Source organism: Rhinolophus sinicus, linkage group LG09 (genome assembly GCF_036562045.2).
Source record: "Rhinolophus sinicus isolate RSC01 linkage group LG09, ASM3656204v1, whole genome shotgun sequence".
NCBI lineage: Eukaryota > Metazoa > Chordata > Mammalia > Chiroptera > Rhinolophidae > Rhinolophus > Rhinolophus sinicus.
Window position 1 is genome coordinate 114,741,264 of NC_133758.1, and position 24,785 is coordinate 114,766,048.

At 47.6% G+C, this 24,785-nt stretch overlaps 1 protein-coding gene across 3 annotated transcripts in view; it reads left to right on the top strand.

Annotated features, from left to right (window-relative positions):
- GRB10 (growth factor receptor bound protein 10) overlaps positions 1 to 24,785 on the top strand; it is a 127,098-nt gene that overhangs the window by 47,316 nt on the left and 54,997 nt on the right. For all 3 annotated transcript variants that reach the window (XM_074341041.1, XM_074341040.1, XM_074341042.1), the window contains one exon: positions 14,855 to 14,945. In XM_074341041.1, coding sequence (XP_074197142.1) covers positions 14,855 to 14,945 — 91 coding nt within the window. The remainder of the gene's footprint in view (positions 1 to 14,854; positions 14,946 to 24,785) is intronic.

Here is a 24,785-nt window from a genome sequence, read left to right on the forward strand (position 1 = left end):
GAAGTATAGGAAAATCTTTTCCTGGGGGCGTCCCTCTGAAAGTCAGTTTGGTAGAGTCACCTTCAGCCGTAGAGACAGAGCAGACCTGAAGCGAAGGGTGACGACAGAGGCCGTCTTACTTGCCCCTCCCTCCCACTGGTGTTTTTGATTTCCTGCCGGTCTGTACAGAGATGGCAGCGCTCCAGCTAAAGCCAGCAGCTTACTTGATGGACGTGTCAGCTGTCTGTCACTGCCGCCCCAGTTGCCCAGGGCTGCTCTGCAGGACCCAGGAAGCCGTAGACAAATGGTGGGCATTCCCAGAGATAGGGTCGCCCTGAGGAAACACTCAGTCATGCCGGTCAGTGGCTCTGGAAGACACTGTCTTGCTCTTATAAAAATCCAGCAGCCACACTTGGCAGCACTTAGCTTCGATTCCTGGAAAATTAGATGACAGTTCCAGAATTTCTCAGAAAATGGGGTGATTTACAGTGAGTTCCAGTCTTGAGCAATCTGCAATATAGCAATTATAGATACAGCTCCAAGTTTTTATAGAGAAGAATGTCTCCTTCAGATCTTTACCAGACAAGTGATCTCCCAGTTCTAGCAGCCCCCTGATAGCTGTGGCGTGGCTTGGACATGGGCTCCGTCACGGAGTCTCCGATACGTGGAGTTCTGGACACACAAGCACCCAGATCGATGTGTGCTGTCAATTATCCTGCTTTCTGCTTTAGTGACAGAGGCCCGATTGGTGTGGGAGCCGTACAGATGAGGCCCTAAGACTTCAGATGTCCCTTTGTGATATTGGCATATTCTGGGGCCTTGGGGGAACCATGTAACTGTCCTGTCCCTCAGTCACCCTGCTGGTAAAAGGGTTTGTTGTGTCGGGGTTGTGTGAGGGTTGGGGCACATGCATGGAAAATGCCCAGCAGGCCCAGCCACTTCCCAGGTGTCCTGTCCAGGGTTGTCACCTTGTTCTCCTTGGACACTGACTGAGCACAGCCCGGTGCCAGATGTAGATCCTGTGCTGGGGAGGCAGCTTTGCGAAGCAGACAAATTCCTGGGGCTCCTGTGTGCTAGTGAGGAGGCAGACATGCGACAACTGGCAAATAGGACCATGGGAATAAGAGTAACAATTCTAAAGCAAATAAAATAGGGCCGTGGGAGACAGTGGCCAGGAGGTCAGGGAGTTCTTCCCGAGGAAGTGCCCTAAGCGGGGGTGGTGCCCAGGCAGGACTGGGCAGGGTGGAGGAGGAAACGGCCAGGCCTGGGCTGGCCAGCCGGGCGGGGTTTAGGCTTTAGTCGACCAGGAATGGGAGTTCTTAGGGGAGTTTATGTAGAGAGGCCCACAGTCCACTGTCTGCAATTTTAAAATCTGAAAAGCTCCGAACTGAGAGGATTTTTTCATTACTCAATCGGGGCAGAATCTGACTCGGACTGAGCTAGATTCTGAGTTCCAGGACCTTGCGTTATCTTTCTCAAGCCCAAGAAATGTTTAATTCCCAACCGCATGTAGCCTCCAGGGTTTTGAGGAAAGGATTATGTGTGCCTTTTATGAGAGCTGAGGTAAAGAAAAGCCACATTCATTATCTTTCAGAAAAATGCAAAAAATAGAAAATAAAATGAGTTCAGGTACAAACATCCGAACAGAAGGTTGAACTGTGCTTTAGATCTGAAACAACTGTGTATACATTTGATGTAGGTTATGAAGATGCCTGTTGAATTTCCAAACATTTATTCCAAATATTCATTTTTACTTTTATAATTTTTCCCCCTGATTTCTGGATCGAAAACCTATATGCTGGTTTTAGAAGCAACGCACTGTAGAGACCGGCCTTCTGATCCTGCCCTTCAAAGATCCGGGAGAGTGGGATGCAGCACCCGAGGAATGGGTCCCGCCCTCCCTCTGTCATTTCAGAAATTCCGTCCCGGCCCCAGGCTTTCGCAAGTTGCTTCTCTTGGCTCCATTTCAGATCTGTATCCCTGAGCCTTCAGGCTGAAATCTCTCCTTCTAGGGCAGGAGTTGGCCCAGGACAGCCCGTGGGCCAAATCCCGCTCCCTGCCTGCTTTTGTAAATAAAGTTTTATTGGAACAGAGCCACGCTCCTTCCTTCCCCTCTCATCTGTGGCTGCTCTGGGGCTCTGTCAGCACAGTTGAGTGGTGCCTGGCCCGGTACAGAAAATGTTTTGCCAACCCGCTTTAGAGCACCGATTGGTGGACACAGGCCAACGTGGCCTCCTTGTGTCAGTTTGTCTCCTCCCCAGTGTTTGGGGACAGGGCGCGCAGCCCTCCGCTGAGCGTCTGCTTGCCCATCACATGCAGCTGTGGGTTTTCTGTTGGGGGCCCGACATCTGGATTCCTCCATCTTTTGGCAAAGTCTGGAGGAGCTGGAAGGTGACATCATCCTGCATGAGCCACTTGGGATCAGTCTCTGGATCTGAATACCATTCCCAGAGTGTGTCACTGTTTTTGTTTTTTCTTTCTTTTTCCAGAGAGTGATTCTTCTGCAGCTCTTCCGTTTTTAATCTCACACACCCACAATTTGGTAAAGGGACATTTTCACTGGACTATATTTTCTTCAAGGAATTTGTGGACAGTGAGTTCCACTTACCATAGATAGATCTTGTCCTTGAAGGGGGAGGATGCAAAGACCATTTGAAACGTCCCTTACTTTTATGAGACCTTTCCAGCACATAGGACATTTACCTAAAATGGTTTTGCAAATCATTTGTGGTTATAATTCTGCATTTAGTACCAAACACTGTTTAATAGAGATGTTTTGTGATGTAAAAGCAGGCCATTTATTCAGTAGGTTCAGGGGCGACTTGCTGGCCATTCTAACAAGTTAACATTACATTAACACACGTAGGTGTTTTGATCTCTGTTCCTTTTCCTTGTCATCAGGGACGGGGGGCGGAAGAGGGGGACCCAGAGGACAGAAGAGCAGATTGTGAGTGGAAAATGTGGGATTTCATGTGTGAAAGGTTGCTGTCTTGCCTTGTCACACGGCCAGGCCCCCTCGTCCTCGTGTAAATGGGTCATACTAGTGACTCAAGCGTGGATGGTGGAGTAACTGGGGAAGGAGAAGTAAAGGCCAGGTAGCCGCTGTGCAGACCTGCTTCGTAAACAGGGCGGTCTCCCGTTCTTCACCTTCTACGTTGAGTATAAAAGTGCATCTGCTCTTCTGTTCCATTAAACACTGCGGGTTTGGCCGTTATGAGGCCTGAGTGACCAGGACGAGCTCACTGACTGACTCATTGGCTTTCTCCTGGGGAGGGAAGGAAACCCCTGGAACAGCCTGGCGTGTGTCAGCAGGTCCCATAAGACAACCAGATATCCATCCCAAAAGTTTTGACAGCGTTTTGTTTTTGACAGGCACCCCAGGTGGTGCTTCCGATCAATCCATGAGTAACTTTGGGAGAACCTCAGCCCTCGATGAAAGCGAGGATGGACACTAGAGTCGGTGGCACAGGAAGTGCTGCGCCATTGTTTACTAAAAGGCGTGTTTGTGGAATCACATTTGTCCATACTTAGAATTTCACCAACTTGGAATAGTCAGCTGCTTCTCTGAGCCACAGCAATTACACTGGCAGGAGTTCCCCCACCTCTCACTAGTGTTCTTAAGACACAAAACCATTGTAAAATTGGGCAGTTGTGTCATTGTTGGTGTTGCCTGACCCCTGACCTCCAGGCCTCCTCTCCACATGACAGCTGCCCCTTTCTCTGTAGCCAAACCTGGTCTTTGTTTGGAGTCACTGGTACCTGGTTCTGAGTTTTCGTCAATGGGTTACCTCTCCCAGTGAGTTATGTCCAGAATTATAGACCTGGATGCAGTCAGAAGACCTTAAATACTGAAGTGCCCATCCTTCTTGGGGCCTGGGAGGAGACAGCGGGGTTCAGAATCAGAGTGGTCAGCGGAAGCTCTGTGAGCCATGTGGATTGGGGGCCATTGGAGGGTCGGCCCTGAGGCAATCCCGCAGCTGCATTTGGGAAGGTGGTGGCCTCGGGTCACACAGGACCAGCCGCTGGCAGAAGTGGAGCTCCATGGTCACGTCCGCGTCCTGGCCTGTGTGTCCTGCAGTCCTGAAGGTTGACCGCTGTGCTTGGAGCCGTGCAGGACCCATGAGCTGTCTCTTCTTGGGCCCTGGGAGTTGGTGAATTTTAATTTCTGCATTTGCTGTGAGGTAGGCCTTGGAAGTCCTGCAGGCACACTTTCAGGGTTCTAGCAGAGGACGAGGCCCTGTATGTGTGTGTCGGCTGCTTTCCCGCACTGGCAGTAAGTGGGAAGCATGGAGACAGCCACCCCGTCCTTTTGGAGTTTGAGCGTTTGAACTGTTTTGGCATTTGTGTTATTCCCTTAGCTACTCTTATCTTCATAAACATCTGATGTGTGAGGCCAGTGTCCGGAGGTTCCTTTTGGGGTGAAACTTGTGAGCACGCTTTGGGGGACATGCTGTTTCCTGTGCTTGCAGCACATGTCCCCATAGGCCACTGTCAGAGCTGCTCTGTCACCTCCTACTTCTGGTTGGACTCATTTCAGGAAAAAGGAAATCAGAAAAGATGTCCACCGAATTTCCATTATACAGTCTCATGTGGACACTTGGTTTGCTGTGCCATCAGCTACTCACAGATGGCTCTTTGCCTGTTCCTCATGTAAAAGTTGGTGATGGAGGAGGCAGAGATGGAGACCGTGTAGGTGATGGCGGAGGTGATGCTGGAGGCGATGCTGGAGGTAGTTGAGGTGGTGGGAGGAAGTAAAGTTGATGGGAGGAAATGGATGGAAGTGATGGCAGAGGTGATGGTGGAGGTGATGGCAGAGGTGAGGGCAGAGGTGGCGGCACCAGCAGGACTAGTTGTGAAAACAGCAGCTACTGGTTACTGAGCAACGCTTACATGTGTGACCACACTAAACCTTCCACAGCGTCCTGTGACGTGACCCGCACGCACACAGGGAGGTGTCGTGTCCTCCCAGGTCGCTCGGCCACTCGTTTATAGACATTCTAGTGCGAGTGTTCGTCCCTGTTTGGCGGAGCTGCTTCGTTGATGTGGGAAAGCCGACTCAAAAGACTGGAGCAAAAATGACTTGGCAAAGGCATTTTATTTTGGGAAAACCATTCGTCAAGATTGACAGGCTCTGGGCACGAGGTTTCTTTGTAGCATGATGGAAATGTTCTAAATTCAGATTGTGGCGATAGCTGGAGAAACCTGTAATTATACTGACATTCTTTGGATTGTACACTTACAACAGATGAAACTTAGGTTGTGTAACTTACATATCAGGAAAGATGTTTAAAAAAATGAAAGGCCAGTGCATTTGCCCTCCCCCTCGAATAACTGCCATGGGTGTTTGTGCGCCCAACGTCACGGAATAGGTAATTGGATTAACGAGAGGCACGTCATACGCTTTTGCGGGTAAAGTCAGGAACAGCGGCCTGTGCAGGTAGTTACCTCGAAAGAAGTGCCTGAGGATGGAGCACGTGGGGCGGTCTGTGTCTTTTTAGGTCTTAGTGCCTGGGTACACTGAGATTTCAGTGAAAACCTGGGGTTTTTCTACATACTAGCATTGTCCCTGCCAAGCGCGGCATCTTCCTGTTTTGGCGAAAAGTTTGTTGAACTCTCCTGAAAGACGGTCCTGGTATTTTCATGTGAGAATCAGCAGCCTTTGTTGACACGATATCAGTAGAAAGCATTCCCCTCGCTCTGTGAGAAGAAGGCCGATGGTGAGTCTTTCCTTTTTCTCATCGCAGGTCATGGGAAACAGGTGAAGCCAAGTTTGTGACTTGCTTTTGGGTCAGTTTGATATAAATCTCTTATTCCCTATACTCTTGCTAGACACAAAGAGCTGTATCTAAACAAGCAGTGTCATTTTGGCCAAAAAGTGGCCCCAGCTCGCTTGTTAGGAGTGTTATTTCCGTGGAGGGGGGCTAATTTTCCAGACCTGGCAACTGGCAAAACGTGGGGTGCTGACATTGCAGCTTTTACCAAGTTCTCTGCTGTTTGAGGAATTTGCAGGATTGGTTAGTAGAATGACAGGATGGTAGCTAAGCGGCCCGTAGCTCAGTGCTGGGGAGAGCTGCGCTCTCCGTCACACCCCTGTGGCTTCTATGGCTGTCAGCTGTGGGGCCCTGGCCCAGTCCCCTTCCTCCCTTTTTCCTCGTCTGTAAGAATGGGGGGTCATAACGGCACCTATTAAAGAAAGAACTTAAACGAGGCAGCAAGAATTATCTAGCTCTGGGCCTGGTCCCCAGAAATTGCCATAGAAACCCTGCCATGTTTACATCCATTTTTAATACAAATTAGTAATCGTCTGTATAGCTGTGGGAGGGCCAACGTGCAGTCCTAGTCAGCTAACTGGCCGTGTCTGTTTGAAACTTCTAGAACAAGACACGCATACAATAGACAGAAGTGGGCATTGGGCGAAGACGGAACTTATATATAGTAGTTGACAGGAGGACGCCTCCCCGCTCTAGAACTGCAGGAAACACAGGCAGCGTAGGACATAGTCTGTCACTCTCCACGAGGGCAGCACTCGCAGTTTAGCGGGCTTTGCCTTTGGATCTGCGTGACACTGTTACCTGTTCTTGTGTGAAATGACAAAATCCAACCCAATGGCCTTTCACACATTGACCTCCAGAAGCTTCTTCCTGCGGTAACTGGGGTGGGGGTCCAGTGATTTCACTGGGCAGCCCACTCTGCTGGGCGGGCAGGCGCTGCCTGGTGGGGAAAGGCCCGGGGGAAGGCCCGTGAGCGGCTGGGACCTGGAGGGTGGGATCCCATGTTACTAAATCTTTCCCAGCCTTACAGCGGGGTTGGCCAGAGCAGCTGTAGGGAAGGTTGGGGGGCTGGGAGAGCCCCTCAAACTTTGTCCCTGGATGTAGCCATTTCCCCCACACCATGCTCATGCATTGTTGTTTGGTTGGTTGCTTGGTTGGTTCTGTGTACCTGTACTATCTAAATTTATCCACATTAAGATTTCAGCTTGTAGGTTTAGGTCCCGCATTCGTTCTCGCTGGTCGAAGACATTTCAGATCCCCTCACTCTGTTCTTTGTGGCTTTGGTATTTGTTTGAGAAGGGTGCCTTCTGTGCTCCCTGAAAAGACTGTGCCCCAGGCAAGGCTGAGGGCACAGCCTGTGACCCTGTGACACCACTGGAGAGAGATCCCTTGTATAGCCTTCTCGTCCCTGTGGCTAGTGCCGTTCACTGAAAAATAGGTAACTTTCATCCCTGGACAAGCCCTTTATTTACATCATTTTAATTTTACCCACAAACCGACCTATGAAGCCACCATCCTGCCCCAGGGGGCACCAAGGTGCAGGGCGCTCTCTGAAGTTACACGACGAGTTAGCAGGTAGGGACCTGGGATTTGACCCTCGGGTCTGGCCTTGAGCTCTGCATTCCCATTTGTTACCTGGCAAATGCTGTGCTGACTGTTACACTCCTGTCGCATAGAATTCCCACAGCTGTTCTGCAGGGTGTGCGTGGGTTTGTTCTTTGGGGCAGGAAACTGTCCCTACTGCTCAGTGGACCTTCTTTGGTCTCTTCAGCAGGTTCCCTTCCCTTGGTTCTCTTGTACTGCTCAGAACCAGCTGAGGCAGGATTTATTAGGTGCTCTCCTTGCCACAGAATACAAGTGCCAGCTGACGACTGACCCCTGGAAACCTGCCCCTTGTCTTCTTTGTGCCCAGGCCATGTGGAGATGCTTTTCATGGAAGCACAGTTTGTGTTGCTGGGGGGTCTGACAGGGCAGGGGTGTGTCCTGGTGACAGTGACCCGTGGTGGTCCTTCCACTCTGGGCCTCCACCCTCACCCCTCACTGCCGCCCCCAGAATCAGAGGTGTCCCTGCCCGAGAACGAGGATCAGTGTAGACCTGGTGTCTAGAGGAGAAGGGGTGCACACGATCCCCTCAACCCCCTTACTTCCCACCTTGAGTTGTAGCAAGGCAGCAGAATGAGGGGTAAGAGACCGTTTTCATCTGGGCTGTCAGAGAAAGCTCCAGAAGGAGGCCGCTTCAGGGCTAGGGCTTGAGGATGTGTGGATGGCATGCACAGAGGGCAGGACACAGAATATTCCAGATAGTGAGGAATCCGTAGGCAGCGCAGGACAGGGAGGTGCACGGGCTGTGAACAGTGTGTTTGAAGTAGAGGAAACCTGGGCCGGGAAGGCGGCCCCTGGAACAGGCCATGTGCGTGACTCACTTCAGGTGGAAAGCTCAGACTCTGCCCCACTGCCTGCAGTCGGGACTGGGCAGGGCAATGGCCTGGGAGTCTGCATTTCAAACACGTTCTTCTAGGTGAGGCTAGTGAGCTGCTCAGGGCTGACCACACTTGGACACCCGCTCCTGGTGGGCAGGTGCTCAGGCCTTGTCACCAGGCTGTGGGGGAGGAGAAAGAATTTATCTTCTGCTCTTCTAAGTTTTCTGGCTGGACTAATAACCAGGTTAACACGAGGCAGATTAACAGGGAACAATGACCAAGTTTATCACGTATGTACATACGGGGGTTCCATAAGACGATGGGACTCAAGGACACACACTGGACACCTGAGGCTTATGTGTCACCTTGAGCTAAGGCGAGAGGGGGGGATTGGGACTTGAAAGGGCAGGGAGGCAATTGACATGGAGATGGAAAAGCACATGTTTGGTGAATCAATGTTTGCTGGGGCATCTTTAACAATGAGACACAGAGAGGACTCTGACCCGAGGGGCCTCGGTGGGTCCTCCCTGACTCTCTCACCTTGTTTGTGTTAAACATGCTTACCTGTGACGGTCCCTCCCTTCTGGAGCAGGTCCTCTGTCTAAATTCTCTTAGGCAGTGAAGGGAAAAGCAAAGGTTTTGCTGTTTGTTTGTTTGTTTGTTTGTTTGTTTTTGAGACGTTTGTTTCTCAAAAGTAATAGGTTAAGATCATCGATATCCCAAAAGGTGTATTTTAGGGTGGCAAGCTCTGCTCCCCTCAGGGCCCGCCAGAGTCCAGTCCCGGGCTTGAGTCGCGTATATGTAATCTCTACAAGCTGGGTTCCTTGTCAGTGGAGTGGGGAGACAGTGGAGCCGCCAGCCTACGTGGTCAGAGGCCCCGCAGTGGGCAGCGGGTGTACTCCTGGGCGGGAGGAACTTGCAGGGCTCAAGAGCTAGCAGAGCTGATGTTCCTGCCTGGGGCCCAAAAGAGGCCTAAAGGCTCAAGGCCAGGACATTCCTGCAACCCCTGGGTGTGGTTCATGAAGGAACGTTCCAGAGGAACAGCACTGCTGAGCTGGAGAACTAGGCCCTTGGCCCACCCTCTCCTGCAGAGCCCAGGGACCAGGCTGCTGGCCGAGCCGCCCCTGCAGCAGAGCGCAGCTCCAACGAGAACACAGCACAGGCCACTTCGGAAAGTACTTCTAAAGCCATCTGGGTTTGGGAGTCCAGGTGACCCTCGCAGCTCTAATTAAGGGGCTTCACCGCTGCCCCTTCTTTAGAAGCAGCAGCAGGGTAATGAGGGCTCTGGTTTAGACGGCGTTAGCTGCTGGCAGCCGCCTTCGGGGCGAAGCCTCACTTCCCTTCCAGTCCCCGGCCTCCTGCAGAGGAGGGGGCTTGGAGCACTGGCCCAGGGCCACCGCCAGGCCACATGTCATCCTGACCCTAACGTGGAACAGGAAACCCCCCAGACAAACACTAGCCCTGAGAGGACATCAAGCCAGCACAGTGACAAGCTTTTCCTCTCGCCCCAGCTGCTATTACCCCGCGTCTGGCAAAGTGCATTGTTGCCTTTGAAGAGCAGACGGACATTTGTCCCTGACTTTCTAGAGTGGACAGGAGGGTTTTCTGTGTTCTGTGCCGTAGGGGCTAGCTTCTCCCCGCTGCTGTTGTGTTTTGGCTTCATTTTACAAACGGCACCATTTTTCATGTTGTTTCATCTTTCCTGCTTTTTCAAGGTAACAGAATTCTTGTCTGAAGCTTCTAAAAAGTACATTTCTTCTTCGACCTGGGAGTTTTACATAATGAACAGATGAGCCTATTGTTGAGATTTTGTTCTCACTGCTATGGTTTGTCGTGCAAACCTATCAGATTGGGACAGTCCTTTAGGTATAGAGCTGCCAGGTGAAGTATAGGGTGCCCAATTGAGTTTAGATAAACCACAAAAATAAATTTAGATAAACCACAGAAATATTTATAGGAGAAGTCTCATGCAATATTTGGGATATACTTGCACCAAAGAAATTAAATTATTGGTTTATCTGAAATTCAAGTTTCCCTGGACATCCCATATTTTTGTTTGCTAAATGTGGCAGTGCTGTTTAGACAGGGTTGCCTTAAATTAGGTTTGAAAGTTGCTTGCCTTCTAAATAACTGTCTCAAGGGGGTCTGGTTTGCTTGTCAATGCTGACAGGAGTTCTCAGGGAAAGTGGTGTGTGGACCGGATGGCGGGTCAGACCTGAGCTTGCACAGGAGACACCAAGGGTGCATGTGTACTCACAGGGCACGTCCATCCCCAGAGAGGCCTTGCTCGGGGCGCCTGCAGGCATGTCCCCCACCCTTTGAAATATGTGGGGAAGACAGCTTCTTTGTTTAGATAAACCAGTGTCGGTGGGATCTGATTTCAATCAGATGACCCAGTATCAATGCTCGTATTGGTAATGGGTGGTAATCACCCATGTATTTCTAAGTAAATATTCCAGATGAGGAGTTTTAATAACTTAAGCAAACTATGAAACTATTCTGAAGTTCCCTTGGAGGAAATGTCTGAGGAACTTGGGTCTGCTGACGATAAACATGTTGGCAAACTATGAGGGTGGGAAATGTGGGGCGTTGGCCCAGGGATGAGTGAGAAGGCACAGATCTGTTTGACCGATGAGCAGGCTGACGAGAAACAGACATATGTGTAAGTAGGGGCGTAATGTGTGATCAGTGGGACCTTCCAGATGCGAAGATGGGGTGTGAAACGGGCCTGAGCGAACTGGTCACCATTGGGGGTGGGGGTGGGGTATCAACTCATAGTCTCATCTCTTCCTGTTCGCCCAAATAAACGTCGGAGAGTTGAGAGGGTGATGCATTGAGTTGAACAAGAAATTAGAATAAAACATGAATGGATGGTTTTTAGTCTTCTTCACAGAGGGTAAAGGCAGTTATCAGGTTTAAAATTATGACCCAAAAAGAAAATTTCAGTAAACTCAACTGCGTTGACTTAAACCTCTGAGAATCAAAAATATAATTAAATCTAGAGACAGACAAAGTGGGAAAGTATTTATTACAAATATGACCAAACTCCATTTCCTACCACAGAAAGAGCTCATCCTGGGGGAATTAGGGAGCAGTTTGGGGGTTCCCACCAAGTTAGGCCTTGCTTTGTGCTTCACATTATAAACCCCCACCCAGCAATCCCTGAGGGGTTACTGAACCCATGTTACAAATGGCCAGTGACTCAGCGAGTCCAGTTACCTGCAGAGCCTGAGTGGGGGGCTGTGGCCCCTCACAGAGGTGACTGGAAAGTGCCCTCAGGCACTCATCCAGCAGGTCTGTCAGGAGAGTCCAAGGGAACAAGGACAAAGAGCTAATGAGCAGATGAAAAAATGTGCAGCCTCGGTATGTAAGACCTGCTTGTGAAAGCCACAGGGCGAGGCCACTGCTCACCTCGGGGATTGGCAAGACAGAAATTCCAGAAAAGTCAGTCACTGTCCTGGCCACCCCAGATATTATGAAATGGGCAATTCTCCTCTATTTGGGGTGGAAGAGTAAAACTGTGTGAACAGGTTGACAGTATGTATCTCGACTCTTAAAAATACACAGGTGACCTTTGGTCTACTTATTCTGCTTCTAGGGATCGTAAGTGAATAATCAGAAATGTGTACAAAGTTTTATGCACAAAGGTCTTTATTCGATCATTATTGATGCTCTCTGAAATTTGCAAATGACTGAAAGCGTCTCCCTAGAGCAGTTTAGAATCTGAAAAATATTTACCAAGGTTTTACAATAACCTCTTACAGTGTTAATTGGAGGAGAAAAAGCAAAGCACAAAAGTGTTCATGCCATATGATTTCAACAGTGTCAAGTCCATGAACGAGAATGCTAAGAAGTTACCCTACTGTCATAGGATTTAGCGAATTTTTATTTTATATCTGGTCCACACTTCCAAAACATTAAACAGGTTGTTTTAAAAGAGGGAAATGTTTCTCTGAGGTGGTAGAAGAAACATTGGATGGACAAACTTTGGCTGTGGGGCTGTGGAGACTAGATAGGGAAACCCAGTTTGGGAGATCCCACTAAATTTGGGGGCTGGGGTACCACCTTCTTCAGTAGCCTCCATCACCTAGCTCCAGGTGCAAACACCTTGGCGGGGTTCTTGGTGGCATTCCTTCCACCTCCCAACCAATCTCTGTCCTCTCTCCTCATCAAAAACTTATATTCTTGACAACCTGTATGTGCACCGATGGGGCCTTGATGACAGAAACCTGGTGTTACACATCTACTTTATGGAGTATGCTAGGGCTCCGGAAATGCTGATGGAGATTGTTGCCATGGAAAATTCCAGAAAGATAGATTAAAACACAATTATATGTGTCACATGGTTATGGTTCCATTTAAAAAAAAAAATCAGGATCACGTGTAACCCCCACGTGATTCAACGATACCAGGTGTACTCTCCATAAATAATTCAGACACTGCACACATATACACACAGTGTGTGTGCATTTTTGTTTCCTCCCTGAAAGCACAGACCCAACCTGATAGGACAGCATCCCTGGGTGAGAGTCTACAGGTTCCTTTGAATGGTTTCTTTATACTTTATTTTGATATCTGAATTTTTCATGATTAGCAAGTATTACATCTATGATTAAAAACAAAAAGAAGCTATTTCTTATGCAAGGAGAGCAACCAGAAGACTGTGAAAACACCTGGGGCCATAGGGCTTCATTTGAGTTCCCCAGGAAGGCGTGAATGCGGCTGCCAGCCACTTCCTTCCTCCTCCTAAGTGGCAGAAGTGGGTGCCTGGCCTGTCTGGACTCTGTCCCCAGCTCCCCACCAGACCCACACCTGTTTACCGCAGGCTGTGGTCTCCCGGCGAAGCAGAGTCCTGCCATCCCTCTCTACCCGCCAACAGGCAAAGGCTCTGACACGGAAGCCACTCTCTGGGGAGCATGTAGGCCACCAAGCAACTTTTTGAAATGAGTTTCTTGGGCAGCCTGGGTGGGAAGAAGCGTGGGCTCTGAAGCCGGCGACCTGGGTGTCTGTCCTAGGGCTGCCCCTTCCCTGGCTGGGTGACAGGGGGGAACATTTCCTTGCCTTATTGTCCTCATGTGGATGACGAGGTCCCACCCTGGCAGTCAGCTGTCATGTGGCACACATGCGTGTGGCAGGCCCCTGTGCAACGGCAGGGACAGGGTTGCTGATGGTCAACTGTGTGCTTTGTTTATGACACTCATCTAATTAAGAACCGTCCAAACCTGTAGAGAACTTGAATGAGTTTCTTTGAGCCAAACTAACAAAGATTGCCGGGAAGCAAAATCTCAACAGATTGAGAAAATGCTCTGGAGAAGGGCAGTTTGGCAGCTTATTTTATACGTTAGAATCAAGGGAGGAGACTAAGGGGGAGTACATGGAATCCATGGGTGGTAGACTAAGGGGTTGGGACAAAGCAAGACTGGGCAATCTCTGGGATTGGATATAAAGTAAAATGGAGGGACACACACTGCTGTTACACTGGTGGGCATGGGACAGTTAGTAATTCACATTTACATCGCAGAGATGGTTTGGGGGGGACAAGGTAACAGCCAGGAGTTCTGCGGTGGTGTGCTCTGGGGCCTGGGCTGTGCCCTGAGGGGTCTAGGAAAGGAGATTACTCTGACATTCCAAGGGCATGTTATCTTAGATGCACAAAGACAAAAGATAGACTTACTTAAGGTAAAGAGTGACCTTTGTCAGGGAAGCTACAGGCCTACGTGACTGCCGGCCACAACCGCTTTTAGTTAGGAATTTGTATGTTCAGACCATCCTCTGGGGTTACTTTCGGTCTCTTATAAGGCCGTCCACGCAGGCTCCTGAGCTTGTCAGCTTTCGCATGGGGCCCCTTCTTTGTCCACACAACGTATTATTAGTATTAATGGTAGATTTCCCTTGCAGTCCTTATACTTTTGGTACAGTTCTAAAATCTTTCTAATTACGGAGGTAATACATGTGCATTACAAACATCTCAAAGATTTCTTCAATATGTAAGAGAAAGTCTGTATCTCTGCAGCCCGAGTGAATCACTGCTAATATTTAGTTATTAATATTCAGTGCATCGATATCAGAAGGCCCACTTTGCTTTCCCACATTTTGATGAATCTTTCATTGGCTTGATTATAATCCCATGGAGATATTTTTCTAGAGTTGTGGGCTTGGTCATCATATTGTTATAACTTTTGCCTAAAATTTCCATCCTCACCCTGATGTCTGAAAAATGCCACTGAACTCTTTCTGCCTTTGGAGGGGGCCAGTAATAAACAGCCTCTGGGTATATCTGCTCCAGGTAACAGACGGTTGGGAAGGGAGGGGGTTGTGGGGGAGGCTTGAGTACAGTAATCATTATGGAAAAGCCATGTGCTCTGTGGAATGCTAATTATTTATATTTGTTGCTCAAATCTAACAGTTGACAATACTTCTTGAATTGCTACTCAGAGAGAGGAATTTAGCCATAAAACCAGGAGTGACTTCTCTTCCAACTCCCATGCCAAGCGGGTTGCCCCTTTTCATGATTAACTTCTCCGTTACAGCATATTTTGAACAACTGTCATTTAAAACAAAAAAGGCAAAGATGTGGAAAGAAAGTGGGGAGTGAGGAGGGAAGGAAGCGCTGGGGATGGTGGACGTCGTAGACAAATGTGAAATGCATCTTTTGACCAGAACCTTCTGTTCCTGTCTCCCTAGGACCAGGGAGAGCAGGCATCTGCTCAGGACCCAGGAGACCTGGCAGCACCCAGCTTCCCAGCCCAGGCCGACCGGCTCAAGAATCACCAAGGTAACGGGTGACAACAACATGGTGACCCAGATGCCGTCCCACCCAACTTCAGCTTTGCAACAATGCTAGGACTTCGTGTTTTAAGAAATTGTTTTTGTTACTCATATAAGAAGATTCTCACTTTTTTCCCCTGGAAGGAAACCAAATTCTGAAATAGAGAAAAAATACTTGGGTTGGGATCTTCATATACCAGGGGTGCTAAAAAAATGTGTACACGTGACTTGTGTTCATCATTTGTTACCAGTATCCATTGAGTATTACAATGTTAATACAGTTATTTCCTTTCTGAAAATGTGTACACAGTTTTTTGGCACCTTCTCCTTGTAGTGAACTGACTCCAGGGAGCAAAACTTTAAAATTGATTTCGTACGAGTCCACCCCGGATTCCCCTGAAAGGCATCTTGATGGGGTATATGGAGAGCTCCTCCAGGGTGACCGTCTCTTGATCTTGGCATGTTTGTATCTGCACTTAGCCTAGTTTTACATGGGTACCCTTGGTAATTCTCTACCTTTCTATGGTCCCTTCTATCCCTTCTAGTTAATTTCTGATGGGCCATCGTGGGAAAGAGAGGAATGAGACCAAAAGGGTCAAGGGTTAGGAAATTGGGTGTCATGAATGCAAGCTGTGATGTAGGATGGAGACCCGAGAAGGGAACTTGCCTCTGGTCATGAGATGGAACAGGGGAAATGCACAAGGCTGGCTGCTTGGATTGTTGGAGAGTTGAAGTACAAGAAATTAAAGGGTTTGAACTGGCAGGGATTAGAATAATTAAATTTTTAAGTTGCATAATGAGAAAGGGTGAAATTTATCAGAAATAAAAGCTGGGAGCTGACCATGAAGTCCAAGAGAAGTTTTCTCAGGTACCAGAGAATGTACTTTGGTAAGAGCAAGTGAGGGTTTTGTGTGTCAGGCATAATTTTAGGGTCATCACTTAGAAAACTTTCAAATGAGATGACGCAAGGGAAAGAGGACTGATTTGTTAATATTGGCTTTGAAACCTAGGAAAATCTTAATGTATGACATTTCACTGCTTACCAGTGGTCTCGTTTAAATGGAAACAATCTAAGTGTTGGTAGTAATGGTCATATGAAATTGTTGTTAATACTTCAATCAGAAGTTAGAAAAAAATCACCCTGAGAGGACTTTTCACACTTAGCTTCCCGCTCACCCCCTCATGTCTGTAAGTCGTACATTCAAATGTCACATGCACATCACAGTATGCGGGTGGTTCCCTTGGGGGCCTTGTGGCACAGGAGGGACGGGCCTTCCTTGTGTGAACGGGAGCTGAGTCTCCTTCCGTAAGGAGCTACACAGCAGGTGCCTGAAGCTGGCGTGACAAGCCCCAGCACCTAAAGGGGGGGCCTAAGGAATGCACCGCCTGCCGTCACGGCAAACTCGGCTTCCCAGGGAGGTCATGCTTTGAGCACACCCACCATGCTGACACCTTCCCTGCAGTCCCCAGTAACTCTGCACACAGAGCGTATAAAACAGTGAGGCCGAAGGACTCAGCCTGGCCTGGACACAGGACAGACACGTCCATAGAGCAGTGAGCAGAGCCAGTGCCGGTGCCCACCGGGCTGTAGGTCCAAGGGCAGCACTGAAGGCAGTTTGGGCCAGTATGTGTAGCCAGGAGCTGGGGTGGAGCAGCCCTGCTCCTGAGACCCTGGGAAGCAGTGTGCGTGAGCCCCCAGCCAGGCAGCCGGGCACAGCTGTCGCAGGCCTCTGCCTCACACCACTCCATCAGGCCGCAGCCCCTGGCCCTGCTCCACTAGCTTACGGGGGGAGGGGCGGGAAGGCGGGAAGGGAGAACAAAGCACAGCCACCCCAAATGAGTCTGCAAACCTGCATTCCCAGGCATGTAATGCATTCCCCTACCATGAAATACAGCTAGCAGAGTCAACAGATGCCAGTTTACATACACAGTAAAGATAAGTCTGACAAAGTGTGTTTGTAATGCTCAGGGAGATGAATGACAGAATAATGTCTGTAAAAGAGAACAAGAAACTAGGATACACAGTGGGGAGAAATGAAGTAAGAACAGGTGGGAGTGAGAAAGAGTCCCTTAGAAATTTTGGAAAGGAAATATTTAGTTACTGGCATTTAAAACTTCAGTCTACAGAGAATTCATGAGCTGGAGTCACCTCCCTCCAGCACAGAGAGACATGGGAAAACACGAATGGGTCAGTAGACGCAGACACATGCACAGCCTTGAGGAGAGAGGGACGGAGGGCACGGCGGGGTCGCTGAAGAGATGCTACCTGAGAACTGGGCAGAGTGGGACAGAGACACTCCCCGTACTGTACTCAGAAAACTAAAAGGAAAAACGAAGATGAATTCACATCTGAAAGCATTTAGCACTGTTCCAGAAAACAGAAGACACAGAGGAAATCTGCAGGGAGGGAAAAGCAGATTCTCCAGCACAGGGACAGACAGCTGACTCGGGCACAGCCGAAGCCCCGAGGTCCTGCAGGATTTCCCGAGTGCTGAGGCGACCACCTGTCCATCTAGAATTTTACACCGACAGCTACTGAAAGCAAAATGAAGTGGTTTTGTTTTTTGTCTTTCCTGGGCCCAAATTGAGAAAACTGGTTGCCGGCAGCCGTCACTGAGGGAGTTGTTAGAGGTTGTGCTTCAGGAGGGAGAACTGTGAATGAGTGTGATCAGCCGTGGAGAGCAGAGGGGCCGTCGTGTCGGCAGTTTAATGCCATATGAACTGTAAAGAAAGTTAAGCTGAAACTTTGGACAATGACACACTGGGAGTGTGTGTGTGTGTGTGTGTGTGTGTGTGTGTGTGTGTGTGTGTCTTTGGAGAATGGGGTTTGTTCAGTGAGTGGTTAAATCATAATAAGACCCCAGTGGGGAGAGCAGAATGTAACTTGAGAGTACATGGGGAAAAACTACGCTTAGTTGTGTGTTTTAAAATATAAGGTGCAGCTAAAATGTTGACTGTAATTATTAAAAGAATATGCATTTAATTTATAGTTTCTAACCGAGCAGGAGAAGCTGGAAGGGAATCTATATTTTATACACACAAGCAACCTCAGCAGAAAAGGAAGAAAAACAAGATGTGAAGGGAAAAAAGGATGTCAGACAGAAAGTAGAAAATAAGGCAGGAGGAGGAGCCTCCACAGAAAGCGGGAGCAGGACCAGACGGCCCGGATTAGCAGAAATACGTAGACCCTGCACACAGCACACAGACTCTTGATTCTTTTCTAAAATCTGTGTCGCTTTGTAAAAAGTTGACCATATATGGAAAGTTGCACTAAATTTTAAGCAATCTATTTCATGCAAGCCACGGTCTTTGACCCAGTGTGATTAAATCAGAAGTCAACAGAAAAAGCTCAAAACAAAACGTAAATATGTGTGGAAACTTTAACATACTCCCTACTTTGCTCATGGGTTAAAGAGGAACTCACAAGGAAAATATCAGTTGTTTAGAAATGAATGAGAAAATGAACGTGCTACAGGTAGAAAGTTATAGAATGCTGACACAATGGTAGTTAAGACTAAATGTCTAAGTTTTAAAAGAAAAGTTGAATTAGAGAAATGAAAATTGAGTAATTTTAAGGAATGGGGAAGTAATTACAAAAACGAAGATAAAAAATTATTGAAATGATGAAAGTATCGATTGACAGGAACAAAATCAAAAGCCAGTCTTTTGTAAAATCCACCCAAACCACAAACCTCTAGCACAGACACTCCAGACAAAGAAAGAGTCACAGGAAAACCACAAGAAAAGCACATCCGAGAGTTAAAAAAAATAAAACAAGGAAACCGTGAACAAGTTTGTGCTAATAAAGGTGCAAATATGAGGGAAATGGATGATGTATTGCAGAAATTAAAAAAAAAAAAAAAAATTGCAACACCAGGTGCCGGCCAGGACGTGGAGCAACAGGAACTCTCATTCATTGTCGGTGGGAATGCACAATGGTGCTGCCACTTTGGAAGACAGTTTGGCAGTTTCTTACAAAAATAAACATTGTCTTACCCATATAATCCAGCAATCATGCTCCTTGATATTTACCCAGAGGAGTGGAAAACTTTTGTCCACACAAAAACCTGCACACGGATGTTTATAGCAGCTCTATTCATAATTGCCCAAACTTGGAAGCCACCCAGAAACCCTTTAGTAAGTGATGGATAAACAAACTGTGGTCCATCCAAACGGTGGAATATTATTTAGCGCTAAAAAGAGCTATCGAGCCAGAAAGACATGGAGGCATCCTAAGTGCATATGAGTGAGTGACAAAAGCCAACCTGAAAAGGCTGCACACTGTGTGGTTCCAGCTGTATGAAGAGGCAGAACCATGAGACAGTGAAAAGATTGCTGGTGGCCAGGGGTGGGGGTTGGGGGACAGATGATTAGTGGGGCACAGAGGAGATTTAGGGCAGTGAAAATACTTTATATGATATTATAATGATGGACGTATGTTATTATATACTTGTCCAAACCCTTAGAATGTCCAACACCAAGAGTGAACCCTAAGGTCAACTGTGGACTTTGGGTGACGATGATGTGTCCATGTAGGTTCATCCTTGGTCATAAATGTCCCATCTGGTGAGTGATGTTGACAAGGGGGAGGTAATGCATGTGTGTGTGGGGGGGGTACATGGGAAATCTCTGTACCTTCCTCTCAACTTTGTTCTAAACTTAAAACTGAGCTAAACAAACAACATCTTTAAAAAAGGAAGAAACCTGGAGCCATTTGAAAGAAGAAGTAACCTAGAGATTACCTAAGAAAACCAAGAATATTTCTTCCATGTAATGTGAATTAACTATTATATGACATGATGGAAAAGACAGCTTCTGAGAAGTATAAGGAACACTCAAAAGTTTTAGGTAGAGAATTCTGAAGAAATAAAGAAGAATAGTTGAAAGAGAAAAACAAGACAAAACATAAATGACTCTTGGAGAAATCTTAATAAAGACACAGTTCTGGAAGAATTCTGTCAGTTCAGTCCCGCCCCCTGAGAAATGTTCAGGGAGCTTTGCAGATGAGTGTCACAAAACCTTCAAGAGACAAATGATTTTTCTCTTTCTACAGAGAGGTTGAGGGCGGCGCTCTCCCACTCACTTTGTAATGATTTTTATCTTTGCAAGAGATCGTACAAGAAGTCTAAATATAGGCCTATTTCCCATGTTAATATGCAACCAAAACATCTATAAAACATTAATGAATCGAATTTAGCCGTTTATATTAAATAAAACACAAAACCAACAAATGTTATAACCAAGTTGGATTTATTTTAATAATGCAAGGATGCTTTACCATCATTAGACTATGAATGCATTTAACATGTTAAAAGATTAAAGAAAAAAAGATCATTAGAGACAGAATATTTAATACATTTCTCCACTCATATAATACGAAACAAACAATTACAATAAAACTCTTTAAAAAACAGTATACTGAAAAGAAACTTCCGTAACGTGTTTAAAGTATATTTGTCAGAACGGTCAGCCTCCATCCATCGCCTGCGATGGACTTCGGGAATCACACAGGATTGCCCACTGTCACCGCAGGTGTTAGCCAGAGTGATGAAACAAGCAAAGAGACAGAAGCACAAACAGTGAAAGGAGAACAGGAGTCTGCCTCCCTGCAAATGATAGTATTATCCACCTAGAAAATCCACACAGATATACAGACAAACTTCTAAAATGAATGGGTTCTGCAGGCTGGCAGATACGATGTGTCATCAACAAATAAAATGTATAGTATTGCATGTAACGGTAGAAACTGATCAGGACGCGTAATGCAAAAAAGAAATCCCACTTACAATAATCACAAAAATTAAAAAGGGCTCCGGGAGTTGGTGCAGCTGTATGACCTGACATCGTAAGATGTTGCTACAGGACTGAGAAGAGACTTGATGATGTGGGGAGGTGTTCTGTGACCACAAATCAGAAGACTTACACAGTGAAGGTGTAGAGGTTGAGCTTTCCATTTAATGCAGGTGCAACCCAATGTCGAAGCGTTTCGGTGTGACTTGACCAGTGATTCCTCACTTTAAAATGAAGGGGACCCAGGAGCAGCCGGGGCAGGTGGGAAGCAGAGCAGGGTGTCTGAGGGGCGCTCTGCACTTTTCCACAACAAGCCGTCATGTGAGGCATCCCAAGTAAGAAGGCATGTTACTGGTCCAAGGACAGACAAATTGGCCAAAGGACCAGAGTGAACAACCCACAGTGAGACCCACGTGAACCCAGTGCAACACAGAGAAGTCACGGCGGAGCCCTGGGCACACGTGACCATTCCTGTGGGGGCGGGAGGACTGGGCCTCTGCCACATACTATCCACAGTCATCAATGTCAGGTCAACTAAATCACGGAAAGTGAAAAACAAAATGCTTTTTATTTTGTTGAATAAGGAGAAGTGAGAATCTTTGCTCTCAGGCGAAGAATTTCCCAAATAAGACTTAACAACCGCGAAGGAAACATGATAGCTGTGCTACATTACGAATCCACATATCTGTGCGAACGTGACAACATTTAACAAACTACCAGGCACACTTCAGCCTCAAAGAAATATTCACAATGCACGTACCAGGCAGAATACTAGTATCCTCAGTGTATTTTTAAAAATCCTATAAATAAGAGGAACAATCAAATTGGAAAAAGTGGCAGAAAGCGTGAGCAGGCAGTGAGCAGAAAAGGTGGACATTTCATGTTTGTGCTGGACCCTTATTTCACATGGAAAACGTGGAAACCGACTCAGCTGGAAAGGGAGGGAGCCAGTGAGCTCTGTGATCAGGAGCAGAAAGGCACAGGTCCATCCTGCAGTGTGTCCAGGTGCCACCCGTTCATCTCTCCTCGGTGGTCCCCACAGCCCCGGGCGTCTGCAGTGAGCAGGCTGGGGTGCCCTCCTCCCCAGGTCTCCGGGCCTTCCCTTACCGTATTTGTGCCTGACAGGAACTTCAACACAAGGGGCCTTTGCCAAAGAGACAGTGCTGTTCTTTCCTTCCTTCCTTCCTTCCTTCCTTAATTTTCATGGCACCCTCAGTTGCTCTGGCCCCAGACCTTAGGTGTGTGGATGGGTTTAATGTAGAGCTGGCTGGCTCTTTGCAAGGGTCCTGATGTTCGGAATAAAAGATCTGCTGTGACTTTCCTTGACCCATTCTTCCCTCTGACAAAGAGGATTTATCACTCTCCTTTTTATTAGTTCGTTCCTAGTGTAAGCAGCTTACTTTGGTGTGGCAGTTGCAAAAAAATCCCTCACGCCGTTCCTAGCCGCACACTGTGGGAAGGGACACATTTTCCTTTGTAAGGGGGTGGTTTTGTAATAGCTGGAATTGCTCTTCACAGTTCTTTAAAAGTATGTTTTTATTATGGTAAAATATACATAACATAAAATTAATCATTTGAAGTGTGCAATTCAGTGGCGTGCATTGTATTCCGCAGTGTGGAGCAGTTATCACCACTATCTCTTTCAGAAACTTTATCACCCCGAAGAGAAACTCTGTACCCGTTAAGCAATAATTCCCCCCAGCTCCTGGTAACCTCTGTTCTACTCTGTCTCTGCATTTGCCTGTTCTAGTTAGTTACCTCATGGAAGTGGAATCATATAATATGTGTCCTTCTGTGTCTGGCTTATTTCACTCAGCATAATGTTTTCAAGGTTCATCCTGGTTGCAGCATGCGTCAGAATTTCATTCCTTTTTTGGCTGAATCATCTTCCATTGCACGTATATACCACGTCTTGTTTATCCATTCATCCGTCAGTGTGCACTGGGTTGCTTCCTCCTCTTGGCGGCCATGCATAATGCTTGGTGAGCAGGGGTGTTGCAGATGTCTGTGTGAGCCCCTACTTCTCCTTCCCTTGTGAATATCCTTAGAAGTGAAATTGCTTGAGGATGCGCCAGTTCCAGGGGTCGCGTTTTCTTGACAATATTTTGGAGATGTGAAATTGTCGAGATTTGTGATTTTGAAACCCATTGTTTCTGATGGTTGCTGTTGCTCACCGTGGAGGCGGAGCTGTCGGCTGTGCTCTCACCACAGCACAGCTGAGCAAAGGTGCCCCAAGGAGTGGAAAGAGGTGTCAGGTCCTTGCGTGAAAGTCACCAGTGTCGCCTGCAGGCGCATTTCATCAGGACCCATCCGGGCAGAGCGGGGCTGTGTGAACACCACGGAGAAACCTCCTGACACGTGTTCAGAAACTGCCCGCGATGCATTGGCTTGGGTGCAGACGCCCAGCTCCAGCCTTTGGTCCCTGAATCCAGGATGCCTTCCAGACCCTGGCCTGTCACAGCCCCGTCCAGCAGGTCACAGCCCTTTCCTGGCTTTCGTTTCTTCTCTTGGGTTTCTTTAAGCTAAAGGTGTTGGTTATTAGCATGCAGTTGCAATGTGCAGACCTCTGTTTGGTGGGATGCTTTCCTTTCCAGTAACTGGAAGTGTCGAGAAAGGGTGTGGAATTTTACAAGCCCCGACAACACACTGGATAGTCCATCTGCCAAGTGGAAAAGGCCAAAATTGGACAAGAACATGAGTTAATAGGGATGGTGAGATGGATGCAGAAAGATGGTTCTGTTTTGGTTCTCCCCTGTAGGGAGCCAGTGTGGGTGTCATCAGATGTTGGGGGTGGCCAGGCTTTAGGCCGGCGGTCTTCTCCTCTGTCGGCTCTTCTAGCTGTGACCCATGACAATGGGCAAGTTAGTAGCCACTTTGCAGTTTGGAATCTCCATCTTGCGTAATTATTGTGAACAATAATAGGGACGATGGTGATAACTTGGAGTCCATGCTAAAGGCCCCTGCGTGTCTTGTGTCTTCCCACTTAGTCGTCTGAGCTACGGATAGGGAAACCGAGGCAGAGAGATAACCTGCCCAGAAGTCACAGAGAGGTTAGACAGCGGTAAAGCGGGAACCGAAGCCAAGTCCATGCAGATTCACATTCTGAGATAACGTAGGGGAACGTCTCACATGCGCCTATGGGCACAAACTACCCTACCTGTTACTTTGTGTGTCATGTTTTCCCTCTGTCCCCTGAGGACCTATACTTCTTGTGAGTAAGAACCATGTTTTACTTCTCTTTGAAGGTTCTGCTCTAATGCCTTGTCCATAGTTGTATTTAATCAATTATTATTTAATGAATTCCTGAACTCACATGCCATAAATACACTTGCAGGTTCCGGAAAAGTCCTGAGTTTCTGCCTCTAAGCCCCACGTGGGAGGTCCTGGTAGCTCCAGGTGAGCAAAGGTGAAGACCCACGAACAAAGCCCTTCCCTTCCTGCAGTGCCACGTACGGGGCCTCGGGAGCATCAGGGTGAGGGATGGGGACCCAGAGGATGTCAGCTGAGGGGACAGTGTGGCTTCGACTGATTCTGAGCCAAGTGTACACTGGTCCACTGATGCCCTGTCATCCACTTCATCTTGTAGTGTTGTATCCATGAGAATGTCTTCAATAGCCCACACCACTCACACTCACACTCACACACACACACACACTTTATTTTCTTAGTATCATTTCCTCGTAGTGAAACTATGCTGTCTTCTAAAGATTATTTTTTTCTGAAATGCTCAACAAAATCCTGACTAGTAATGAATAGTGGCCTCTGGTTGGGTATCGGTGACAAGTTTATAATTTTGATTTCTCTTACCCTGCCCCCATGCACAACCATCTTTTATGAGGGTTGAGATGCAGCAAAGCTAGGAGAAAAATCATCTGTGTTCCTTTTGCCACAAGGTCACTGTACCCACATTCTTTGCGCTGTAAGGGACACCAGAGGCACGGCTGGCACACTGGGCGGTGGCACGTGCCCATGTCATTAAACGAGTCTTCCGCAGCTGCGGTGTAAGTGAGAGTGTTACAGTCCGTGAGGAGATGCATCCTGAGTCCTGCCTCTGTCC